This window comes from Corvus hawaiiensis, chromosome 18 (genome assembly GCF_020740725.1).
Source record: "Corvus hawaiiensis isolate bCorHaw1 chromosome 18, bCorHaw1.pri.cur, whole genome shotgun sequence".
NCBI classification, from domain to species: Eukaryota; Metazoa; Chordata; class Aves; order Passeriformes; family Corvidae; genus Corvus; species Corvus hawaiiensis.
The window spans coordinates 1,674,704-1,698,514 of NC_063230.1; the positions used below are offsets into that span (position 1 = coordinate 1,674,704).

General features: G+C 58.3%; 1 protein-coding gene across 4 annotated transcripts in view; it reads right to left on the reverse strand.

Moving 5' to 3' along the window:
• Positions 1-23,811, reverse strand: part of NOS1 (nitric oxide synthase 1) — a 72,281-nt gene that overhangs the window by 14,195 nt on the left and 34,275 nt on the right. For 3 of the 4 annotated variants that reach the window (XM_048323270.1, XM_048323269.1, XM_048323271.1), the window contains exons 3-19: positions 20,296-20,428; positions 15,030-15,167; positions 14,446-14,591; positions 13,420-13,582; positions 12,251-12,342; positions 11,662-11,803; positions 11,079-11,218; positions 10,512-10,686; positions 9,655-9,756; positions 8,833-9,027; positions 7,333-7,418; positions 4,563-4,707; positions 4,143-4,247; positions 3,726-3,784; positions 983-1,099; positions 618-792; positions 130-268 (exon numbers count right to left, since the gene is read on the reverse strand). In XM_048323270.1, coding sequence (XP_048179227.1) covers positions 130-268; positions 618-792; positions 983-1,099; positions 3,726-3,784; positions 4,143-4,247; positions 4,563-4,707; positions 7,333-7,418; positions 8,833-9,027; positions 9,655-9,756; positions 10,512-10,686; positions 11,079-11,218; positions 11,662-11,803; positions 12,251-12,342; positions 13,420-13,582; positions 14,446-14,591; positions 15,030-15,167; positions 20,296-20,428 — 2,252 coding nt within the window. The remainder of the gene's footprint in view (positions 1-129; positions 269-617; positions 793-982; positions 1,100-3,725; positions 3,785-4,142; positions 4,248-4,562; positions 4,708-7,332; positions 7,419-8,832; positions 9,028-9,654; positions 9,757-10,511; positions 10,687-11,078; positions 11,219-11,661; positions 11,804-12,250; positions 12,343-13,419; positions 13,583-14,445; positions 14,592-15,029; positions 15,168-20,295; positions 20,429-23,811) is intronic. The other variant, XM_048323272.1, reaches the window with a different exon arrangement.

A 23,811-nucleotide genomic window follows, 5' to 3' on the forward strand; every position in this document is an offset into this window, starting at 1 on the left:
GACGGGGGGAAAGGTGGGGCTGAAATGCTGGGAATTTAACAGAGACAAAAAAGGGGGTTTGGCCCCTTTGCCCCTGTGTCTTGCCCATCTGCCCCACAGCCAGAGCCCTCCAGGTGAGCCCGCCTGTACCTTGTGTGAGCTCCGGGGCCTCGGCCACGTAGGTCAGGCGGAACTTGCTCCTCTTCCAGCTGCGGTCGTTGCTGATGAGGGAGTTGTTGGCTTTCTCGATGTTGACGTCGTCCCCCACGCAGAACACGTCACACGCTGCCTGCAGCACACACCAGGCCCTCAGGCACCTCCCTGACCCCCGCTGACCCCCCTTGTCCCAACCCTCGTGGAGAAGGAGTCCCCAGAATTGTAGGGCTATACCACAGGCACGTCTCGTGGTGCTCTCCTTCCCCGATATCTGGGATAACACAGGAACTCAACACACTGGTGGCTTTGGGTGGTCAGCACAAACCAGAGCTCCGCCAAAATGTGGAAACCTCTTTATTGTGGGCTGGGGTGGTGCTGGAGTGTCCCGGTGCAGGGAAGGGGAGGCTGGGTTCAGATCCAGCTCTAACTCTGCCCTTCTGCCCCCTGCTCCTCCCCGGAGCCCCAGGGCAGCCCCCGCTTACCTTGAAGACTTTCTTGGCCCAGGTCCTGAAGGACTCCTCCTGGCCACAGAGCTCATCCCCCTCTCCCATGCGGAGGATCCTCTCTCCGCCCAGCTCCTCCAGGAGCGTGTCCACGGCGCGGGCGAAGGCGCAGAAATGGGGGTAAGCGCGGGAGCCCAGCCCGAACACGGAGAACCTGCGGAGAGGGGGCACGGCTGTGGCTGCCCAGCTGGGAGGGACACTGGCGTGTCCCCTCCTGTCCCACCACCGCCCACAGCAGCCTGGAGGGGTCTGCACATGGGCAAAACACCTCAGGGTGAGGTGGGAGCGACAGGCTCTGTGCAGCCCCAGCCCCTGCTCTGTCCCCCCCACCCTGTCCCCTGTACCTGACGTTTGCCAGGGGCCCCGTGCTCTCAAAGTTGTCCCTGGAGTCGGGGCCATCGCTGGAGGATTTCCGTGCATCCGAGTAGGAGGAGACGCTGTTGAACCGCACCTTGTAGCTCCTGTGGGCAGCGACAGCACCCAGGGTTACCCTGGTGTCACCTGCGCGGCTCTCCCCTGGCTTCGTGCTCAGAGGGGACCCAGATGTGGGGGACACCGAGCCAGAGCTCAGGGCTCACCATTCCGTGAGCAGGGGAATGCGTTCCCTGCCCGGGTAAAGCCACAGCAACCCCTGTGCATCCCCCAGCCGGAGCAGGAATGCTCCAGGAGGTCCTTGTCACCTCCCCCTGTGCTGACCCAGGTGCTGGCCACCACCTTGTCCCCAGTGACGCAGAGCTGCCAGGACCTTTGGCTCTACCTGTCCTTCCCTGGCAGCACACAAGGTCGGGTGTGTGTCTGAAGAGATATTCTGAGGGTTTTTTTCACTCACAGGAAGTGGGAAATAAAGAAAAAAAAAAAAACCAGAGTGAGAGAAGAAGGGATGAGGAGGGGGAAGGGGAGCGGAGAAAAAAAAAAAATCTGACAACAGCAGAAGTATTTCTGAATTGAACCATCTTCCAAAATTGCTCCACACAAGAGTTTCTAAATTTACAGCCAGAGCAGTGAGCAGTGGTGTGTGCATGAGTCACGGCACAGCTCCCGCAGCCGGCACGGCCCCGCAGCCGAGTGACAGCCGGGGTCACAGAGCCCCCGGTGCCACCTCTGCCCCTCAGCCTCCCCCTCTCTTCCCACACCTCCACGCTCCTCTGCTCCTCCACTCCGCTGTCCCTGGGCCGTGCCCTCGCCCCGGGTTACCCCGGGATACGTGGCCTCCCTCGCCAGCCTCTGGGATCTGCGCGGAGAGGCTCGAAGCTCATCTTCCAGTGATGGGGGATTTTCCACAAGCCCAGGTGCTGTGCAGGGCAGCACAAGCCCCTGGATCAGATGGACACAAAGCCCCAGTTCCCCACGTCGGGGCAGCAGCAGCTTGCTCTGGAATGAGAAGGTCCTTGTGGTGCGGGATGGCTGCTGAAGGCTGGGCTGCATTTGAACAGCAGGCCCTGGAATAGGAATAGCTTAGGAATGCTTCGGAAAACCCTTGGAAAACCCTCACTGTAAGACGTGAGGAGCCAAATATCAACCCCAGCACAGCCTCAGGGCTCAGGACAGAGAGCTGGGGCCGCAGAGCCCTGGCAGGGTCCTGTGACACTGGGGTTTGGAGAGGCCACCCCACCCTGAGGGGCCTCAGCACTCCCTGGTGGAGCTGGGAGTCCGTGGGCAGGTGCATGGACAGGAACTGCTCTCTCCAGGTCTCTTTTGCCAGGCTGACACTGTCCCTCTTCCCCTCACAGTCCCTTCCAGGTCTCCTTTTCTCATGGCAAAAGGACTTTTGCGTGCTCGATGTTAGCAAGGCGCTGGATATTGGTTGGGGCAATCGCAAAAACAGGGTGCCCAAAGAAGCTGTGGCTGCCCCTGGATCCCTGGCAATGCCCAAGGCCAGACTGGACAGGGCTTGGAGCACCCTGGGGTGGTGGAAGGTGTCCCTGCCTGGCTCTCAGAACCTCCTGCCAGCCTTTAAATCACACTTCGGGGTGTCTGGGACAGCAAGCACCGAGCTCAGGGGCTTTTAACTCCTCCAATCTCCTGACTGGCCCTGGGCAGCACCCAAGGAGAAGATCCTTGGAGTGAGAACCACGTGTGGACTGCCCCTATCTCCATCCAGAGCCCTCCAGGGCAGCCTGCACGTCCTGCTCCATCACTGTCCCCACTGAGGCCATCAGGAACCTGAGGGGTTTCCAGCTGGGGAGCCCTGCAGGGACCCATCCGGCGGCTGGGCCAGGACAGCACTTGGGGCTGCAGCAGGGCCAGCTCCAGAGAGCCACGGGCCGGTCCCTGCCGTGTTTGTCACCGCTCCACAGCCCCGTGACACCGCTGCAGGCCAGGGCGCTGGAATCGCCCCGGATCCCCGGCCAGGGCTGCTCCATCCTTAATTAAGGAGCAGCCCTGTGCCAGTTGGTAGCTCAGGAGACATTCCAGGGTGGAGCCGTGTCCCAGTTCAGGGAAATATTTTATCCTTCACGGCTAAAAGGAGACCCCAAACGATTGTTCACACTGCCCTCCCTTCCCAGCCCCCTGGGGATCCGCACGGAGATGCTCAAAGCTCATCTTCCCGTGAAGGGGGATTTTCTGCAATCCCAGATTCCGTCTCCAAGGTACCGGTTACAAACATCACAGGATTATCGCGGCTTTTATTTTCCCTGGAAATCTTTTCACACCATGCTTGCAGCTAAATCTGGTTCTCGAGCCCTCCCCCACCTACATCTGCAAGGCTGGGAACTCCCTTCTACCTCCAACTCGTACTATTTTGGTGTCTCCTGGACAGGCCCTGGCTCTCAGAATCGATGACTTGGGGGAAATTCCTACTTTTACTTATTTTGCCATAGGTTCCTGCCTCTTGAGAGAAGCATTAAGGTGCCATCCCAGGGAATAGCAGGGATCCACAGGCACCCCTGACTCTGTGCTTTTGTCCTTCCTGGGACCTCCACCCTCTCCATTCCCTGGCTCTCCAGGCAGGCCCCATTCCTGGATATTTGCAAATGTGAGACCTGCCCGAGGATTTCCCACTCCCCTGGGAGAGGATGAAGGCAGGGAACCTGTTCTGCACGCTGGGGTTTGGAGTGGGAGGGGAAGGGGTTGGAGTGCTCTTACTTCCTCTCCTCCAGGTTGGAGTTGGGATTCTTCATCTCCATCAATGCGCAGCCAAATTTCTACAGAAAAAGAGTAAAAAAGGCCGTCAGTTTTGCCAGGTTTTGCAGGAAACAAAGCCCCGAGCACAGCCTGGGCCGTGGCTCTGCTCCCTGCTCACTGTTCCCAGCTGCCCAGGGCTGCATGAGGTGGCAGCCCCCTGCCAGGGGACTGTCACCTTCAGCATGACACTGGCAGGGGGTCACTGGCTGCCTCCCGGCAGGGAATCAGGAGATGTCCCTGCTCCAGGGCAGGCTGGAGGCAGGTACAGCACCCGGACCTGGTTTGGGTCACTCCAGCTCAGTCTGAGCTGAAAGAGGCTGTTCCTGCTGCTGTGCCACTGCTGTCCCCTGCTGCAGCCACCCCTCGCTGCTGTCCTACCTCTCCGTTCTCAGGGGGGTCCCCGTTGCCGAAGGTGCTGGTGACCACCAGGACCATGGTCTCGTGCTCCAGGTGCACGATGTCGTACTCGTCCATGGACATCACCTGGGAGCACAGGGAGGTTACAAAGAGCTGGGAGCCTCCTGGGGATGGGAACAGTGCATCCCTGAGATCTCTGCATGGGGAGGGTGGGAATTGGAGCCCTGAGGGACACGGGAAGCCCTGGAGCTGCCACCCAAGGGACCACGGGCAAACAGGTGCTGCAATGGCTGCACGAAATCAGCTGGGAGAATCCCTGTGCAGGCTCCAACCCAGACCCACAAGGTCACATCCTGAAGGCCCTTGGCAGCTGTTTTCCATGTATTTCCTTGGAACACCCATGATTTCACGCCCGTCACAAGTCGGGAGCTGGTGCAATACCTTTGCATCGAAGGCGTGTTTGAAGATCTCGCACAGAGTTTTTGCGTAGACCTGGGACTTCCCCGTCTCCGTGGCGTACAGGATGGTGGCCTTGACCCTCTTGGCCATGGCTTGGCCCATCAGCTTGGCTGAGAACTTCACAGCCCTGGGAAGCAGGAACAAATCCCAGTCAGAGCTTGGTCCTTGGCTGTGCCTCTACCCCAGACCTTTTCATTCCTTATTAAAAGAACAGCCTGCCTTAAAAAGCTGCACCGTCAATTTTGGGAAATTTGGAAAGCTCTGGAAGAGCTTGACTTGTCAGAGAGGAAGAGGAGATGAGGGAAATTGCACACAGAGCTCAAATAAATGGGTTTAAGGAAGAAAACGCTCAACCAGGCACGGGGGTGGTATTTCTGCAGGGGCAGAGAAGCAGGAGAAGAACTCGGGGCAGGTAATGCCAAAGGAAAAGCTGGAACCAAGCAGAGCTGGAGCTCCAGGAGGAACAGCAGCTCCTCCATCCCTTAAACCCAGCTGGGTTCTGCAGGAGCCGCCCTGGCCAGCCCTGCTCCACACATCCCCCAGAGCCCAGGGACACTGAGGTCACACCGAGCTGTCTCGGTGCCTGTGGTTCGCACTGCGGTGACACCGTGAAGTCCCCTGGCAGGAGCAGCTCTCCCGAGGCTGGGGGGTGCCACCTTTACCCGAGCCTTGGCACGGCTGTGCCCAGCTGGCTGTTCCCCCAGCCTGAAGCCGTGACTGGCTGCTTCTCCTCCAGTTTTCCCCACTGGCTCAGCTCTGACAGCAGCCCAGCGAGGTCAGCAGCCTCTCTCTGCTCCTGGCCGGGGTGATGCAGCACCAGGAACGCTGATTCCCTGTCGGTGGCACCAGTGGGAGCGCCGTGATGGGGACAAGGGTTGTGGGTTTGTCATTTTAGGGACATTCATAATCACTTCAACACCGTTTTTCCTTGCATGCAGAACATCTTCATTTTTCCTAAACAGGCCACCAGAAAGGCAGAACTCCATCAGGTCTGGATTTAGGCTGATGTTGCAACAGGGAAAAGGAGGCAATTTTTGGAAGGCTGAGGGAGCACCGAGCATCTCTGTGGCCTCTGCAAGAGGAAGGGCTGCTCGATTCACTCTGACAGCCCCTGCCCCGCGTTTTTGAGTTCAGCAGGACTCCTGCATCCCCTCCAGATGAGCTGTGGGGAATGGAGGTTGCAGCTGGAATGGTCACACTGGGCAGGAGAAGTTCAACTTCCCCCTGCCCCGCCTGCCCAGGAATGCTCTGGGTTTGGGGAATCATTTAGGGAGGAAGAAAAGTAGGAAAGAAGAGGTAGAAACTCCCCCAGGCTGGTTTATCCTGCCCGCCCCCGGCAGCTGCTCTCCACGGCAGAGTCAGCCTCAGGAATAGTTGTTTGCTGCTGTCCCCGCTCCTCAGCGCGGTCCTGCCCTTTCCTTCCCCACGGTGGCAGTGCCCCCTGGCCCCAGGACCCGCACTGGCCCCAGGGCAGGGATGGGGCGGGAGGGGCAGGGCTGAAGGCTCAGATTTGGCCAGAATTTTGAGTCTGAGCAGGCACCAAATCACGCTCAGGGCTCTGGGCTCCGGCTGCCTCTTGTACGGCTGATAAGCTCAGATCCAGACAGGATTAATGGTGAATTACCGAGGTAATTCCTTTCCCTACATCAGGAACGACGGGGATTTTTTGTTTTTTAAATTACCTGCCACGCTCACGTTTTTACAAAACCATCCCTCAACGGGGCATGCAGCAATAAAAGCATTTTTCCTCCAAACTCCATGAATCCTCCTCTCTTCACCCAGCCCCAGCGTCAGCTGCAGGAGCACATTCCTCAGCTGCTGAGCCTTTTTATGGATGCACCACGGAAAACAGCTCGCAGGAGGTGACAGCTGAAGAGTGGGAACAAATTGATGGAAGAGATTCGGGGAAACTGAAGCGTGGGGAGATGCTGTGACGAGCCAGGGCCACCTGGCAGCCTGGCCACCATCACCAGGGCACACCCAGCCCTCTCCCGCCTTGGCCCAGGGCTCTGCTGCCACGGAACCAGCAGCTCCTCTCTGCCAATGGCCCACAGGGGAGGAATTTGGGCCAGGATCAGCCAAAGGGTCCAAATTGCACTTCATTCCTGCGTCCCTGCTGCTGAGGAGCCTTGGCACGGAAGAGGGACTGGTGTGGCCCCTTGCCAGGGGTCAACTGACCATGAAGTGTGAATCCCAGCTCAGCCCTGATCCATCTGCTACCTGCAGGGAGATTCCTCGTTCCCACCTCCCCCCTTCCTTCCAAAGCAGGTGTTTGGGAGGGTTGGGCACGCACTGGAGGCAGGTGCTCCTCAAGTAGGGGAAAAGTCACTGGGAAAAGCAGGAATATGGACGGGAGTTTCATCTCGTTGGTGCCAGCACAGCCCCGAACAGGGACGGGGGGGATCTTCCTGCTCCAAAGGAAGGACAAACAGACAAAACTCCCTCAAAGAGTGGGAAACACCCAAAGAGTGGGAAAGCCATCCCCCAGCATTAAGACCTCCTTCCTGGAGAATGAACAGCTCGGGAGAACAGACAATGCCCAAGATCTGGTATCCACCTGCTCACAGCCCTTTCGGTGGCCTAAGGGGGTGTTCAAAGGGCTGCCTGTGTGATGTCCCTCATGGCAGGTAAAGCCTCCAGTGGCCCAAAGTCCAGCCCATCATCCATGGGGTGAGGCACACACCCATAGGGTGCTTAAATCCAGGACCAGCCCCAAACGTTCCAGGCCTTTGCAGAGCCTGCTGGTACTTACTTTGCCAGCTTCTTAAAGCCAATGGCCCTCTTCTTGGTGGGTGTCCCATTGACTCCTTTCCAGACGTGGGTGTTCCAGGGGTCCGGCTAGGAGAGAGAAAAGCAGGGATCAGGTGGTGGGGAGTGCTCAGAGCTCAGAGAAATGCAGCATCCACGGCACTGAGAGTTAAATTCCTCCAGTCAGGAAGGGGAGGAAAAGCTGCCACTCCACTGCTTTCCCTCTCCCCTCTGATCCTCGGAGCCTCAAGGGGCTTTTTTTTGGGCAATGGAACATGCCCAGGAAAATTGCAATCTAATAAAGCCTCCTGGCTTGTAACAGCATCTGGCCAACCGCTCTGTCACCTCTCGAGAGGAGCGTTAATAGGCCACAGGCAAAAAGAAAGCAACGCCAGAAGGGGAGAGGTGATGGAAACAGATCCTTCCCTCCACCCTGGCCACAGGTTTTTTTTCCCCTAAGAGGCCCTTGGGGAAGGGGAGGCAGCTGAAGCCAGGAGTGAGCACACAGAAGCTCATTCCGTGCCCTTGCAGGCTGCAATCAGGGCCAGGAAGCACCGGGGGGCCTGGTGGGTTGGTTACAGGAGTGAACAGACTGCTCCTGCTTTGTGATTATTCCTTAAGGGTTCTTGACTAAAGGTCACATTGTGTGGAAAGCACCGGAGCAGGGATGGCTGCATAACCAGGGAGGGTTTGCTCGGGGACTTCTCTTCCCGTGGGCTGGAGCATTAAATGCTCCAGCAGCAGCGTTTGATCCCTGCTGGGCCTGCTGGGCAGGAGCTCCTGTCCCACTGCCGAATCCCCAGGATGCAGGAGCCATCCCCTCAGTCCTGCAGCCTGGAAAGGCAGGGATACAGCCTGGAAAGGCAGGGATGCAGGAGCCATCCCCTCAATCCTGCAGCCTGGAAAGGCAGGGATAGAGGCTGGAAAGGCAGGGATACAGGAGCCAATCTCTCAACCCTGCAGGATGGAAAGGCAGGGATACAGGGATAGAGGCTGGAAAGGCAGGGGTATAGGAGCCATCCCCTCAATCCTGCAGGCTGGAAAGGCAGGGATAGAGGCTGGAAAGGCAGGGATACAGGAGCCAATCTCTCAACCCTGCAGGATGGAAAGGCAGGGATACAGGGATAGAGGCTGGAAAGGCAGGGGTATAGGAGCCATCCCCTCAATCCTGCAGGCTGGAAAGGCAGGGATACAGGCTGGAAAGGCAGGGATCCAGGTGTTTTCCAGGCCATTCCCTCCCCCACCCATTAGGCACTTCCGAAGGGAAGGAGCTCCGTGTGATTAAAAAGTTGGGAGCTCAGGGATCCCACATTCCCAGGGAGGGGCAGAACCCCACTCTTACACCCTGTTAGGGTGAAACGTCAATCGGACTCGTCACGGAGTTGAGGGACAGCCTGGGAAGGAATCGGGTGGTGTCCCTCTCCTTCCTGCACCTCCCGAGCTCCCACGCCCACCCCGCCCGTGGCCACAAGGCACCGGTGGAAGGCGAAGGCGGGGCCAGCACCTGGTACTCGAAGGAGGGCGTCAGGCGGTAGTTGAGCATCTCCTGGTGGAACACCGGGGTGATGCTGCCCGACATGGGCGGCACAATCCAGACCCAGTCGGCGGGACAGCCCCCCCGGCACCGGTACTCGTTCTCCATGTGCTTGATGAAGGACTCGGTGGCCGAGTGGTGATCCACGATGGTCACCTTGTCACTCTGTCGGGGCACAAGAGAGCAGAGCCAGCAGCTGTCAACGCACCCCAGAGGGCAAAAGCCAAAGTTTTACAGTTGGAGCTGTTTGTCCCAAATATTCCTCACTCCCATGGTCTTACAGGACCTTTGGGGATGATCCAAGGTGGCCGCTGACCCTGGTCTTCCCAAGGAGGCTCCTATGCTCCCCCCATTAATTGTCCTGGGCCGAGCAAAGATGGGATCAATGGGATGGAGCATCCTCTGCTCAGAACCTTGGGAAGCTCTTCCAATGGGGCAGCTCGGACCCAGCTCTGGGAAGGACTCCCACCCTCTGAGCTTGGCTTGCCAAGGACTGGTTTTGTTGCTCAGCCCTTAAGTGCAGGCTGGAGGAGAACCCAGGCTGATTCCTGCCTCATGGATGAGCCAGAAGGGCTGGATTTTCCCTGTATCGGGATATTCCCTCTGGACCAGCAGAACTCAGGTGCTGGCAGAGTTGTTTTACAACCTCCAGGGCACGGAGATGATTAGATCTCACTGCAGCAGCCCACGTTAGGGAGGCCCAGTCGTCCTTGGGTGGATGTCTCCACGCCGGTCCCACCCACTCCCCGTGTCCCTCCAGCCCGGCCCAGACCAAGCAGCGTCCCGAGGAACCTGGAAGCTGTAGAGCACAGCGATGTTGATCTCCACCAGGGCCTGGTCCTTCCACAGCGACGAGGTTTTCCTCATGTCCAGGTTCATTTTCTTGGCCACTTGCTGTAACAACACACAGCAGGAGGGGAGGCATTTAATGGCCAAAACCCAACGATTGGAGATGTCTGCTTGGGCAGAGGAACCCAGAGGAGAGGCCCAGGCTGACACACGGCACCAATGGGGCAGGGAAGGGCTGATGTTGTGCCTTCCTCCGGGGAGAAATCCTGTCTTTCCCTCTCCATGGCAGGAGCACGGCCGTTCCCCCACCCCGAGCAGGGGCAGGTGGCCAAACGCTGCTGAGAAGGCCACCAGGAGCAGCTGGACACTCACACTGCTCCCACCCCGCTGGGCTTCAGGAGACTGGGGAGGGATGGAGCCCCTCTAAAGAATAACTCAGCATTCCTTGGAAGGTTTTGATGGATCCACATCCCCTGCATGGAGACCTTCCCATGGCTTGGCTTGGTCTCTCCCAGTGTGGGCAGTCCCTGAGCCGTGGGACCAGCTGGAGGTTCCCCAAGGGCAGGCTCAGGTGGTCCTTGAGGAGCCACCAAGCATCTCAGCACCCTTTCATGTTTCAGCACTTGACCTCAACCGAGGCGCCTGCCGATCCCTAAGATTCCTTGGGAATCTCCACAGGGATCACATGGGCTGTGTGTCGGACACCTGCTGGCCCCATGGGACACAGAGGTTTTGCCAACCCTTGCCCACGTGGCTGCAGGAGAGGGGATATCCTGCGCTCTCCCACTCCAGGCAACGCCCTCCCAGTGTCCTGCCTGCTCCCCAGTGACTCCTCACCCTCCAGGAGCACCAGGAATTACCTCCAGGATGTTGTAGCGGGAGTTGTCGCAGTAGTCACGGACGCCGATCTCCGTGCCCATGTACCAGCCACTGAAGGGGCAGGCGGAGAACTCCAAGCCCCCGATCTCCAGGAGCATGTTGGAAACAGCTGGCAGCCCGTACCACTTGAGGCCCAGGTCCTTAAACCACTCAAACCTGCCAGGAAAAACGTCAACCAGCCGGGAATTCCCTGCCCAATGCAGGCAGGGGGATGGGGGCGGTCACTTTGCCGCCAGGGTGAAGGACTTGAGCAGAACATTTCCATCAGTACCTCCCTTTGGGGCTGTTTATGAGGACAAAGTGACTACAGAGTGGTGTAAGGCCTGGGAGACAGCAAGGAAAGGGAAACTTTCCAAGAAAATCAATCTGGATATGAGGGAAAGCCCTGAGACGTGGACACAACTTCCTTCCCGGCCCTGCCAGCTTTCCTGGAGGGAGGACCTGGGAGAGGGTCTTGGGTGAAGCCCCCAAGCCACGGCAAAGGTGGAACCAGAGGAGCTCAGCCCTGCTGATCCCCTCGAGCAGTTTTGGGGCTGCCCCTGACTCACTTGGGGTGCCGGATGGGCACTTCCAGCACGAGCTCCGGCGGGATTTCGAAGAGCTCCGGGTCGTTGCCGTTGGCCTGGAGGAGCAGGGGCAGGATATCGAAGCGCCCGTACGGCGCCTTCCAGCCCTGCTGGATGCAGATCTATGGGGAAAATAAAGGCAGGGTTGATGTCCCAGCAGCTCACCTGCTCTTCAGGCACTGTGGGCAGGGAATTGCACGCTCCTGGGCATGGATCTCAACAGGATTGGTTGACCAAAAACCTCCACCCAAGGGAGCTACAACAGGGAGTGGCCTGTCCCAGCCCACCCACAGCCAGGTCAGGGGGATTTGGGCTAAAAATGAGCCTGGAACAGAACCCCAGTAGGATCACGGCTTGTGTCTGTAACGGTGAAGGGGAAACGGGTGAGAAAAGCAGAAAAGTAACAAAACCCAGCCTTTATTCCCAGAAAAATACCTGAGGGTGACCCAAAGCCAACCTCACCCTGCGGCGCCGCGCTGGCCAATCCCAACCTGCTTGACCCAGCCCCTCGTCCTTCTGCATTCCTGTGTGTCCCCAGCAGCCCCGGGAAGGGCAGGTTGGGTACCTCGGTCAGCTCCACGTTTGCGGGATCCCCCAGGACGGTGCCGTCGGGCTGTTTGTAGCCGGCGTAGCGGATCAGCTGCGCGTTCCAGATGCGGAAGTCGTGCTTGCTGTCCGTGCGCTGCGGGAAGATGGTGATGGCGGATCTGCAAGGGAAAGGCAGCGCTGGCGAATGCCAGGAGCAGCAGGAGTGGAGGAAAAGGTGCTGTCCCCACCTGCCACCACCTCTGGGTGTGGCCTGAGTGAGCCCCAAAGAGTTGTCACACTGGAGGACGTCGCGGCTCCAGAATACGGGGTGTTGCCAGCTCCTGGCTGCTAACAGGGGTTTCAGCAGTCCGCAGTCTGCCTTGGATGCAGAATACAGGGAAAGGGGAAATGATGGGGAAATCTGCCCTCTGAGGTCCCACAGGGAGCAAGAAGAGAGAGACTTGGACCAGCAGGACTCCTTCAGCCCCGATCAGGTCCCTCTAACGCTTCCCAGGAATGGTGTTGGCTGTGTGGTGGCCCAGAGCCAACTCCAGCTGGCCCAGAGCTGGATTGTCACACACCCAGAGGCCCTCGGACACAAACCCTGGGACTCCCTGGTGGCTCACCTGAGGTTCCCCTTGTTGGTGGCGTACTTGATGTGGTTGCAGATGTAATTGAACATCCCATGGGCCGTGGTGCAGTCCCGGGCATCGAACACCTGAAACAGGGAAGCAGTCGTGGGGATCCTGCGGGATGTTCCAGCTCCCGGGGCAGAGCCAGGCAGAGGCAACACAGCACATGGAGAACTCCAGGCACCACCGTGGCTTCTCAGGGATCTAAAGCCCCATAATTATGTGTTCCCTGCCTTTGGAACATGTGGATATCAGATCCAGCTGCCCTTTTTGCTTTGGAGAGGTGACTCATCTGCTGCTCAGGCAAAACCCTCCTTGTTCCCGTGCTCCCAACCTGCTGCCGTGCCTGCCTTATCCCCCCACTGTTACGGACTCTGCCCGGCTTCTCCTGTAGATCAGCACTCAAAGCTGGAACAGGACAGCTCTGGGGGACAGGGAATCATGGAATTATGGAATGGCTTGGGTTGGAAGGGACTTTTAAAGAGGATCCCATTCCACACCCTGCCCATGGCAGGGACATCTTCCACTAGCCCAGCTTGCTCCAAGCCCTGTCCAACCTGGCCTCGGACACTTCCAGGGATCCAGGGGCAGCCACAAAAGCATGGGGAGATCAGGAAGGAGGATCACAGAAGGGGCTGTGCCCATTCCCTGTGTGGAGCAGCCACAGGAACGGCTCAGCAGCACTGGATTTGTTCCAGGTTATGGGAGGAGAGGACATCCCTGCACCAAGGGATTCCCTAGGGATCACGGATTCCAGCCCTGTTCTGCGTTTCCCTTGCCAAAAGGGCACTGAGCCAAACCCTCTCCTGCTGGATCTCAGTACCGAGGACAAATGTGTCCTGCTGCCTCTCGCCAGGCGGAGCAACAGGTTTGGAAGCAGCAGGGGAGATGGATTGGAGCAGGATCTGATTTTGGAAAACGTCCCCTGGGAGCACCAGCTTCCATTTCAGACACAGCCACCTCATCTCCACCCACCCCACAGACGCTTTTCCAGCTCCTGCCAACATCCCAAATCTGCCGAGGGGAGCCGTGCGTGCTGGACACCTGCCCCTGTACCTGTGCTGTGTTTCCCAGAGGTTGGAGAGCAGGATTTGCCTCTCCCAAACTCCAGCAAACCCTTTGGCAGGAATCTCCTGGATATTTCCAGTGGGATTGGTGCTCACCTGCAGCTTGGACCACTGGATCCTGCCCACGCACCGCGCCGCGTTTCTCCAGGCGTGCTTGGCCCCGTAGATCAGCTCCGTGTCCCGCAGCTGGTAGGTGTCAGTGGCCTCAATCTCCTTGGTCACCTCCTCCAGCCTCTCCATGTGGGCCTTGGAGCCGGATCTGTGCAGGTTGGGAGCAGAGGAGGTGGCGGGTCAGGCGGAGGGCAGGGAATGCTGCTGCTCTCCACCTGGAATTCCTTGTTCCTGCACACACAGGGCTTGTGCGGATGGTTATCCCAGCTTTGGGATAACAGGGGAGCGAGGAGCCGGGGCAGAGGGCAGCAACTTGCACAGAGACACAACAAACACCAGGAGTGAGACCCCACTGAAGAAGCAGCTGCTCAAGGAGCACCAGAGTGTCCCCGTGCTGTGACTCGCAGGTGTGGGAGACCACATCATGGAATCATGGAATCATGGGACCATGGAATGACCTGGGTTGGAAAAGACCTTAGAGCTCATCCCATTCCACCCCCTGCCATGGGCAGGGACACCTCCCACTGTCCCAGGCTGCTCCAAGTCCTGTCCAGCCTGGCCTTGGGACACTGCCAGGGATCCAGGGGCAGCCACAGCTGCTCTGGGCACCCTGTGCCAGGGCCTGCCCACCCTCCCAGGGAACAATTCCTTCCAATATCCCATCCATCCCTGCCCTCTGGCAGTGGGAAGCCATTCCCTGTGTCCTGTCCCTCCATGCCTTGTCCCAAATCTCTCTCCATGTTTCTTGTCGATTCCTTCAGGCCCTGCAAGGCCCCAGTGAGGTCACCCCAAAGCTTCTCTTCTCCAGGTTGAACAATCCCAGCTCTCCCAGCCTTTCCTCCCAGCAGAGCTGCTCCATCCCTCTGATCATCCTGGTGCCTCCTCTGGACTCTCTCCCACAGCTCCAGGTCCTCCCTGTGCTGGGCCCCAGGGCTGGAGGCAGCTCTGCAGGCGACACGTGTGACATCTCGGCCCCCGCAGCAGCCTCAGGCTTCCAGCACCAGCACTCACCTCTTGATGGAGGAGTAGTACTGGTCAATGAAGTCCTTGGCCAGGAGCAGCACCTCCTCCTTGGTCCTGGTGTCCTCTGACTTGCGGACGTGGGGGCTGGGGGTCATCACGGAGCCCATGCAGATCTGCTCGGTGCACGCCGTGGCCTGAGGGGACAGGAGGGAACAGGAATGCTCTGGAGCCACCGCGGCGCCGGTGGTCACCTGAGCTGGGCTGGGGCAGCCAGCGATGGCCGACACAGAGGGGGGGGTGTCTGACACACAGGGACATTCCCAGCTCCCTGGGGGTGCTGTGGGATGACAGCCAGGCCGGGTGCAGTCACCTCTTGCCCCCCCAATCCGGACAATCGGAGAGATGGGATTCACACCCCGGCTTGGCATGAAGTCAAATGCTTTTCCTTATTTATCCCAGATTGATTTCCCTCTCTCCCTGTTTATTGCACCAGAGGTTTGAAATTCCAACCCTCCTGGAGACAAGACTGAATTCCTCCACTTCTGCATTCCCGGGTAAACCCATCTCGGAGACGCCGCCATCCACTCAACGATGCTCAGGGAATTTTGGCCGGTCCTACCAGCTCTACTCACCATGGCAGTCTTGAGGTGCAGGGTGTCGTGGAGCACGGAGCCCGTCTCCCAGTTCTTGATTTTCACGAACCGGGGGCATTTGGAAGGGCTCCCATTGAGGGTGTTCTTGGTCGGGGACTGGCGCCCGGATGGCGGCGGCTGGAAAAGAGGGAACACCCGGCACGAGGTCAGAACACACCGGCAAAATCCAGGAAAAGGTCACAGCAACACAGGACCTGTGCTTGAATTCCGGGGCTGGCACAGCCAGGCGAGGTGCATTATCCCAGTATTTGGCATTATTTGGGATCCCACAATGGAGCAGTGGAATTAAGAAGTGGTGTCTGGTTATGGGATGGCCAAATCTGTGGCGAATGAGTTGAAATCAGGGGTGGAAGTGACTTGGGAGGATGTTGTGTTCAAGTTTTCCTTTGATACCAACGCTGGAAGATGTAGGAATGAGGGTGGATAAATTATCCCAGCGGGGGTGCTGCTGAATCACGAGTAGTTGGATTTGTCCCTGACTCTCTGCCTTGGGATGGGCCCATCCAGCACTCCTGGAGTTCTGTGCCAGCACGGGGAGAGCCCCAGCCAGCACAGAGCTTGTGAGGAGAAGAACTGGTTACAGGTGCTTCTTTTTGCACATTTTCACAGATAAAATCGCAATTTTCTGCCGTGGCCCTTACTCACCCCAAGCATTCAAAGCTTAAGGAGCCACCGGTGCCTGCCAGTGGGGACAGGGAAGGCTGTGGTGCCTCTGGGAAGCAGAGATCTCTCTCCTAGGAATCAGATCTCACCCAGAGATGGAATTCCATCGCTGGCACCACGGCGCTGTCGCTGCAGCTCTCCAGGGGACACCTGAGAGCGTCCTGGCCAAACCTGCTTGTGCTTGGCACCTCTTCAAGTCTCTGCCCAGACTGGATCTGCTGTCCCTTCCTACACGAATCCTGGGGCTGGTGTGCCTTTTGAATTAATCTGCGAGGTTTTCTTGAAGCTTCCTTGAAGCTGGCACTGCCTTCAGCAGCATCACTCTCCTTTTCGGGGTCCTGGGCTCACGTCACAGACTGGCAGCAGCAGCACAAATTCAGCCTGAAGGACCAGGCAAAGAACCAACCCAGGGTAGGAGAAGCTCCTGGTTCAGCAGGGAGAGCAGCAGGAGCCACAGGGATGACAGAGCAGCTGAGGCTCCAGATCTGACTCGTTCCCACTTACCCAGAGGATTGCTCTGCTTTTCCAAGCACGGGGAATGTCTGGCTGATTCCACAGCCTGGGCTGAGCAGACACCTCGGCATTGCCCTGCTGCCACTGCTGGCCAGACTTTTTGTTCAGTTCTTGTTTTTTACCATAATCTCCTGACATTTTTCCCCGGAAAACAGGGATTTCAGGCAGCCTGAGGCTCACAGTGTAATGCCACGCTCTGAAAACATATTCTGGGAGCAAGGGACAGAGGCTGCAGGGGAAGGCAGGGATTTACAGCCTGACCCCTCAGCAGGACCTTCCTTAGCCCTGGCAGTTCCCAAAAGCTGCTCCCTGCCCCTCAGGCTGTGCTGCCATGGGGCTCCGACATTCCTCATGTCACAAATCCCATGATTTTCCCAAGGAGTGTGTCCAAGTCCACGCCCTGAAGCCAAAAGAGCACAAACCACATCTCGGCCTCCCCTTTCCTCGCTGCAGAAACCAAATATAAAACCTCATTTAGAGCTCAAACCCAGCAGTAAATAAAAAGCCTCCTCAATGTAGTCCTGGAAAAACATTATTTGTAAGCTCATTTTTTTTCCATTTCGAGCAATCTAACCTGACTGAAGGCAGTGGCAGTTCCTGGTCTTTTTTTCCCCCTGCTTGTTTTACTCTTCCAAGAGAATTAAATCATTCTTTAGTCACCACCAGCATCCTGTGCTCCCTGACCCACCCTGAGGACCAAAGGGGACAATCTGCCACCTTCCCTGTGAGCCCGATTGCTCAGAGCAGCTCTCTGAGACGGGCAAAACGTGCTGAGAACAGCTCAGAGATGCAACCAGAACCAATCCTCACCCGCAGCTCCACCTGCCAGACAGAAACCAGGAACACCAGGCGGGAAGTGTTGATTGTGTCCAGCACTTTTTAATCGGAGTTCTGACCTCCTGACAGGGTGTGCTGCTAAAATACTTCTTGCTGGAGCAGGTATGGCCCAAAAACGTGCTGGGAATGCGGATGGAGCAGTGTCCCCATCCTCGGAGCAAGCGGGGAGACACTGCCTGCTGAACGTCTGCCTGCAGATGTTCTGCCTCAAACCCCCTCAAAGCTGCTCCCTTTCCCTTTTGTCTTCTCCCTGCAGGAGCAGGGCAAGCTGGAATCTTGGCATCACAGGGTCCTTAAGGTTGGGAAAGATCTCGAAGACGGTTGATTCCAACCTTGGAGTGAGCACCAAGCTGTCAGCCAGAGAGAGCACTGAGTGACATTCCTTGGACACTTCCAGGGATGAACGGGACCTCATTAATCTGCTCCAGTGCCCGACAACCCTTGCTGGGAGAGGGCCACGGAGCAGAGGGATGCTGAATCCTGGGATGCCAGCCAGGCTGGAGCAGAGGTGTCAGGTCTGACAACCCCATCCCGCAGCAGCTGTGGAGAGAGAGAACCCAGAGGAGGCTGGGAAGGAGCTCTGTGTGTGAGTCTCTGTGTGTGTGTGTGCGCGCCTTCCCTGCACGCCGAAACCGAAGCCAAATATTCCCCGTCGCTGTGCCAGGGAGGCTGTGCGAGATCCTTTCATGTTTTAATTAGGCAGCTGCGATATCGGTGACTCAGGAGCGGGACAAACCGGGCGACAACTGCGGCAGCCGGGGCGCACACGCGTTATGCAAACAGCATCTACCGGGAGCGGAGCGCCGGCGCTTTGCGGCTCCGGAGCTCTCTGCTCCTGCAGGGGAACGCGCCCCACGGCCCTGGGGGCTCCGTGGGGACGGAACGACAGCGGACACCTCCCGCTCGGGGCTCTACAGGTCCTCACCCTGCCTCCACCCGCTCGGCTGAGCCGCATCGGCTGCGGGAGGGCAGCGGCAGCAGCCGGGTCGTGGATTTATTTCCATGCTGACATTTTCCTTCCAGGCTGCATCAACTGCGCTCGGCTGAGAGTGCGGCCTTTAGACAGCTGCAAATCACCCTCGCAAGCTGCTCCGAGTCGCTTCCCCCGAGAGCTACGCGGGCGCAAAGCTCCCGGTTGCCCTCGAGCTGCTCACAAATCAGTCCCCGAGGACTCAAGCAGGACCTGGTGCAGCCGCGGCATCTTCAGGTTTAGGGCCAGGGGGATCGGGCTCCTGGGAAAGCAGCGAAAAACGCGGTGTGGCTTCGTAAAAAACAACAGAGGGATGGGGATCGATGCCTAGCGGGGCTTTCAGCACCTCATTACGAGCCTCAGTGAGCATTCAGCACCTGGCCAAGTGAATCCACCCAATCCTGCTCTAAAGAAGCAAGGAAAATTCCCACTTGGCTTGACTTTCCCCCGTGTTAATAGTATTTATTGCTGCTTGAAAGAAGTTCAGCAGCCTTGACTGCACACAGCCCCGGGGAACGGCTGGGGGAAAAGCCACGCCGCTTCCAGAAGAGCAGGCGTAAGGATTCGGGGATAAGAAGGATAAAAAGAAAGCTGCGCATCCAGTGGGGAAAAAAAAAAATAATAAAGAGTTTAATAGCAGCTTAAGACTGGCGGTTTTGGCAGCCCCAACACAGAGAGAAATTAAGCTCTGCACACAGAAGGTTATAAAGTGCTTATGGCAGCAGACACGGACACGCACGGGGCTTAGCGAAGGAGGCAGGGAGACGGAGCCTTTCCAGAACGGGGGCAAAGGGGGAGGAGCCCGGACCTGTCCCTGGGCTCGGGATTCCTGCCACACCGCATTATCCATGTGCTGGGACGTGGGGCTGCCCAGGGACATCCCTCCAGTGGCTGCTGCGGCCCGGGGGTGCTGCCACTCGTGTGGGGTGATGCCCACCCTGAGGCTGGCTGTGCTGCTGGGACACCTGAGGGCCACGGTCCTGAGTTGAGGGCGGGGTGGAAATGGATCCCAGCTGCACCTCAGCACTCGGCCAGGCTGGTCAGAGCCCTGCAGCGTGGGCAGGAACATCCCAGTGCCCTGAGTGGGCATCAGCACCAGCTCAGAGGGTCTCATGTCCACCCCCCCCCATGGGTGTCTGACACTGGGAGGCTGCAAAAGTGCATGGGAACATCATTCCATGCAGGATTCCAAGAAAAATGCATCCAGCTCTGGGTCCCAGCACAGGAAGCACCTGGAGCTGCTGGAGGAATCCAGAGGAGGCCACAGAGCTGCTCCCAGGGCTGGAGCCCCTCTGCTCTGGAGCCAGGCTGGGAGAGCTGGGGGTGCTCACCTGGAGAGGAGAAGGCTCCAGGGAGAGCTCAGAGCCCCTTCCAGGGCCTAAAGAGGCTCCAGGAGAGCTGGAGAGGGACTGGGGACAAGGCATGGAGGGACAGGACACAGGGAATGGCTTCCCACTGCCATAGGGCAGAGCTGGATGGGATATTGGGAAGGAATTGTTCCCTGGGAGGGTGGGCAGGCCCTGGCACAGGGTGCCCAGAGCAGCTGGGGCTGCCCCTGGATCCCTGGCAGTGTCCCAAGGCCAGGCTGGACAGGACTTGGAGCAGCCTGGGACAGTGGGAGGTGTCCCTGCCCATGGCAGGGGGTGGGATGGGATGATCCTAGTCCGTTCCCCGTGTCCTGCCCTGGATAATCCCATCAGGGAGACCCTTTTGCCCGAGCACTGGCAGAGCTCACGCACGTCATGTTTTCCCTGAGGTGATCTCGGTGGCCTGGCAGGGTCTGCCTGACGTCTCTGGCTGTGCTACAGACCTTTGGCAAGGGAGCCTGAGAATTGATGGCCGTGGAGTGTGAGGAGATGAAAAGGCTCCGTGGAACGCGTTCTCTGAAGTGCTCTATTCAATTACCATCAGATGAATCCAAACGCCTTTCATGATGCAGCTTGGCCTGGTGCCACCAAAAGGGATCACATTCCCCAGGGAGGCTTCAGCGTCCTGGTCCCTGGCTGGGCTCCCATCCCACGTCAGCCCTTGGATGAAGAGCATCATTCTCCAGTGACCTCCATTCCCTGCCTGAACCTTGTGGGCTTCAGCTCCTGGCCCAAAGGGGCTCTGGGATCTGTCACCTCCAGCTTTTGGGATCAACCACACATTGTCCCCACAGGGTCTTTGTACTTTGAGAACCCACCGGGATGGGTCACACTCCCACAAACGCTGGGAATTTTGGTTTTCCCACCCAAAGCAGCCCCAGCCATGGCCTCTTACCTGCTCTGCTTCGGAGTAGGGGTTGTTCAGGACCACGGGGACGGTGCTCTTCCCCCACAGGTCCCCCAGGACACGCTCGTTCTCCATCCGTGCCGGCACAGCTTTCTGGGGGTTGTTCTCCCCTTCCCTGAAACTGAAGGGTTAAAAATCATTTGGGTCGCTGGGTGCTGGGACCACGGGCACAGGTCCTGCTCCCGCTGCTTCCCACAGGAGCGAAAACTTGGCCACTGCCCCGCGGGAAGGAAGGAAAGGCTGAGCCCTGGCCAAGGCGATGAATCAGCGAGGTGAGGACAACCCAAACACAATGGAAGTTCCACCTCGGAGCAGCAGGAGAACCCTGTGCCCACGCTGGCTCCACAACAGAGCCTCTGCACCCCAAAACCCGAGCTGGAACCCCGGGAAAACAGGAGCTGGGGAAAGGAGGCTGGAAAAGCTCGTGGCAGAAGGAGCCTGCAGAGCAGCTCGGTGTTTATGAGCAGGGAAGAGGGAGAAAAAAGCCCCAGAACAAACAGGAGGCTCCCAGGAGCTCTCTCTCCTCTCCCTGACCTTTCCAGATGCTGTGAGTGGAAGTGATTTCAGTCGAGCAAACGGATGGATTGCCCCTGGAATTGCTGGGGATGCGGGGAAGGCTGGGAACCAAGGGCATCCCACCCAGCGCCGGCTGCCCCGGCCCACGCGGTGCCACCGGAGTAACCCGGGTGTAACTCGGGTGTAACTCCGGTGTAACTCGGGTGTAACTCACTGCGCCATGCACGACTCGGGGTGTGGGAGAGGCTCTGAAACACCACCTGAGCAGCTGCTGAAAAACCTCTGCCATGTGAGCCCTCGCCAAGGAGAGAAAACAAGCGGGGCTTAGGGACGTGGCATTCAGGCGAGGCAGGAGGTGGCACCACAGAGGCCATGGAGGGAAGAGGCTCCCTGGGCCGGGCTGAGCAGGGGCACGGGATGCCAGGATGGGCACAGGCACTGAAGAAATGCCCTCTGGAATTGCTTTGCTCCTGCTGTCAGCTCTTAAAAGCCTTTCCAGATGCCCCTGGATTCCGTAATGAGGCTTCTCATTAATGGTGGCAGGGTTTGGGCGCTCACCAAAGCGGGACGCTTGCACCCAGGGCATGAATCTCGCCAGCAGGATGCTCCTGGTTCCATTTCAGGGAGACAAATAAATACAAATAAATCCAGTTTCACAGTCCTTGAAGCCCTTTGGCTTAAGGAAAAGACTTCATTTAAAGAGCGTCTCCCTGTGCTTTGAGTTTTCTGTCATTTTCTGCTTTTACAGAGCCATGCTCAGCTGCCAAAATATTTCCCTGGGCTCTGGCCACCTTCCAAACACTGGAAAGTGGCCACCTTGGTGCAAGGGAGGAGGCACAGGTGCCCTGAGGCCGTTTTCCCTGGGATTTCTGTGCCCGTCCAGGCCAGGAAAGGGAAAGCTGCTCCTCGGTGACCTGGCTCCTGGGAGGATGTGAAAGGGTTTCAATCAGATAAAACACAAGAAACCCCACCCGCAGCACCTGAAAGGGTTTCAATCAGATAAAACACAAGAAACCCCACCCGCAGCACCGCGGCCCAAGGCAGCAGATCCCAATCTCTGCTGCGGTGGTGGTGATCCACAGAGATCTCAGAATCCACACGGATCCCAGGGACTGCCAGGAGCCACGCAACCCCACTGTGCCCAGTCCAAAGGGCAAGCCCAGGCTCTCTTGCCCAGTCCCTCCATCCCAGTAATCCCCAGCAGCCAGGCGGAGGAGAATTAGCAGGATGAAAACGCAGCCGGCCTGGCTGTCCCCTCCGAGCGAGGCCCAGCTGTTAAATCTCCCGGAGAACTCTCATTTCCACGGCTGCACATCCCTGCCCTCCTGCCCTGATCCCCACCATGCTGGCGGACGCGGGGCCAGGTCAGCACAGGGACACCGAGCGCACCAAGTCACCTCCAGCGGCTGACGAGCCCCAGCTGCTGCTCCTCACAAGGGGCCCAAAATCCAGACAGAAGCGCTAAATCCATGAGGGAGAAATCCCTTGGCTCTCCCGGAACCTGGGGCTTAGCAGAGGGAAGTGGAGAACCACGAGGCCTCTCCAGGGGCACGGGCTTTGCCTCTGCGCGCACAGGAGAAGCTGAGGATCAGCCAGAGGTCCCACAGGCAGCTCCAGAAGGATGCTGGTGCCTGGCACGACCTGCTGCTCCCAGGGAGGTGTCTGCAGGGCCACTGCCAGCACGAGGGAAGCTGGAAGCGGGATCCATCCGTCAGCAGCAGCAGCTGGAGGGGCTGGAATGTGGGATCTCATTGTGTGCACAGCAGCAAAGCCGTAAATGTTGGCAGCTGGAGAAATCCCAGATGTTGAATTAAGTTGGGTGCTAATTTGGGTGGGTTGGGATTTACAAGTTCTGCTGGAGCAGGGATTGCTCCCCTTCCCCAGCCTCAAGCACCACCTGACAGCGAGGTGCCCCATCCCGAGGGACTGGACATCCAGGTGGGAATTACCTGGATGCTCCATGTCCCCTCGCGTGTCTGCAGGTGTGGCAGGAGCAGGATTCCTGCTGCTGGTCCTGATGGATTTCCGGCTGCGTGAGCACGGCAGTGAGGGGCTGACCCTGCTGGGAAAGCTGAAAAAGCTCTGCTGGAAAAGCACAGCCAAGCGTGGCTGTGACAAAGCCATCAGAGTGACCTGGGGGCCGAGGGGGGTTCTGCTGCTGTGCCTGGCCAGGGGCTGCCCCGAGCCAGCGCAGACCTCCCCCGGATGAGGCTGCCCGGAAGGATCCGGCTCTGTCCTTTCGGAGAGAGGCAGGGAGAGAAAAGCCCATTGAGAGCAGCCAGAGCCTCACCCCAGCCCCAGCACAGATGGGGAAGTAAAAATAAAACCCATCAATTGCTTCATTTTACAAATATTTCCTGCCCCTTGCTTGTGAGGGCCTTGTTTGCGAGCTGGGACAGCGACAGGGTTTTTTGGGATGAGTTGTTTTCCTCTCCTGACGCGGCTGCTCCGAGCCCCCTGAGGCACAGGGTGACCTGGCATGTGTCACTCACACTCGAGGAGGCTGAGGGGACAGCCACCACACAGTGTCCGAGCTCACACCCTGGATAGGGTTTCCAAAAGGGTTTTATCCACAGGAGAACCCAAAGAGCCGTTCCGGTGGGCACTGGGGAGGGTACAGCTCCCTCGAGGGAGCCCCGGTTGGATCTGCCCTGGGAGCTTTCCAGGGAGAGAGGAGCTGGCTCTTCTTCTTTGGAGAAATCCTGGCCAGGCTGGATGGGGCTTGGAGCACCCTGGGATAGTGGAAGGTGTCCCTGCCCATGGCAGGGGTGGAATGGGATGGGCTTTAAGGTCTTTTCCATCCCAAACCATTCCATGAGATTTTTAATATCCCCACTTCGATGTCTTTGAGGAACTGGAAGCAGCTCTGACAATGTGTCCTTGGAGGCCACCGAGTGGCTGAACCCTCCCAAAAGCCGCATCCAGGATCCAGGTATCCCTCTCTGACCACTCCCAGATCCATTAAATCCTCTTAGCCAGATCTCTTGG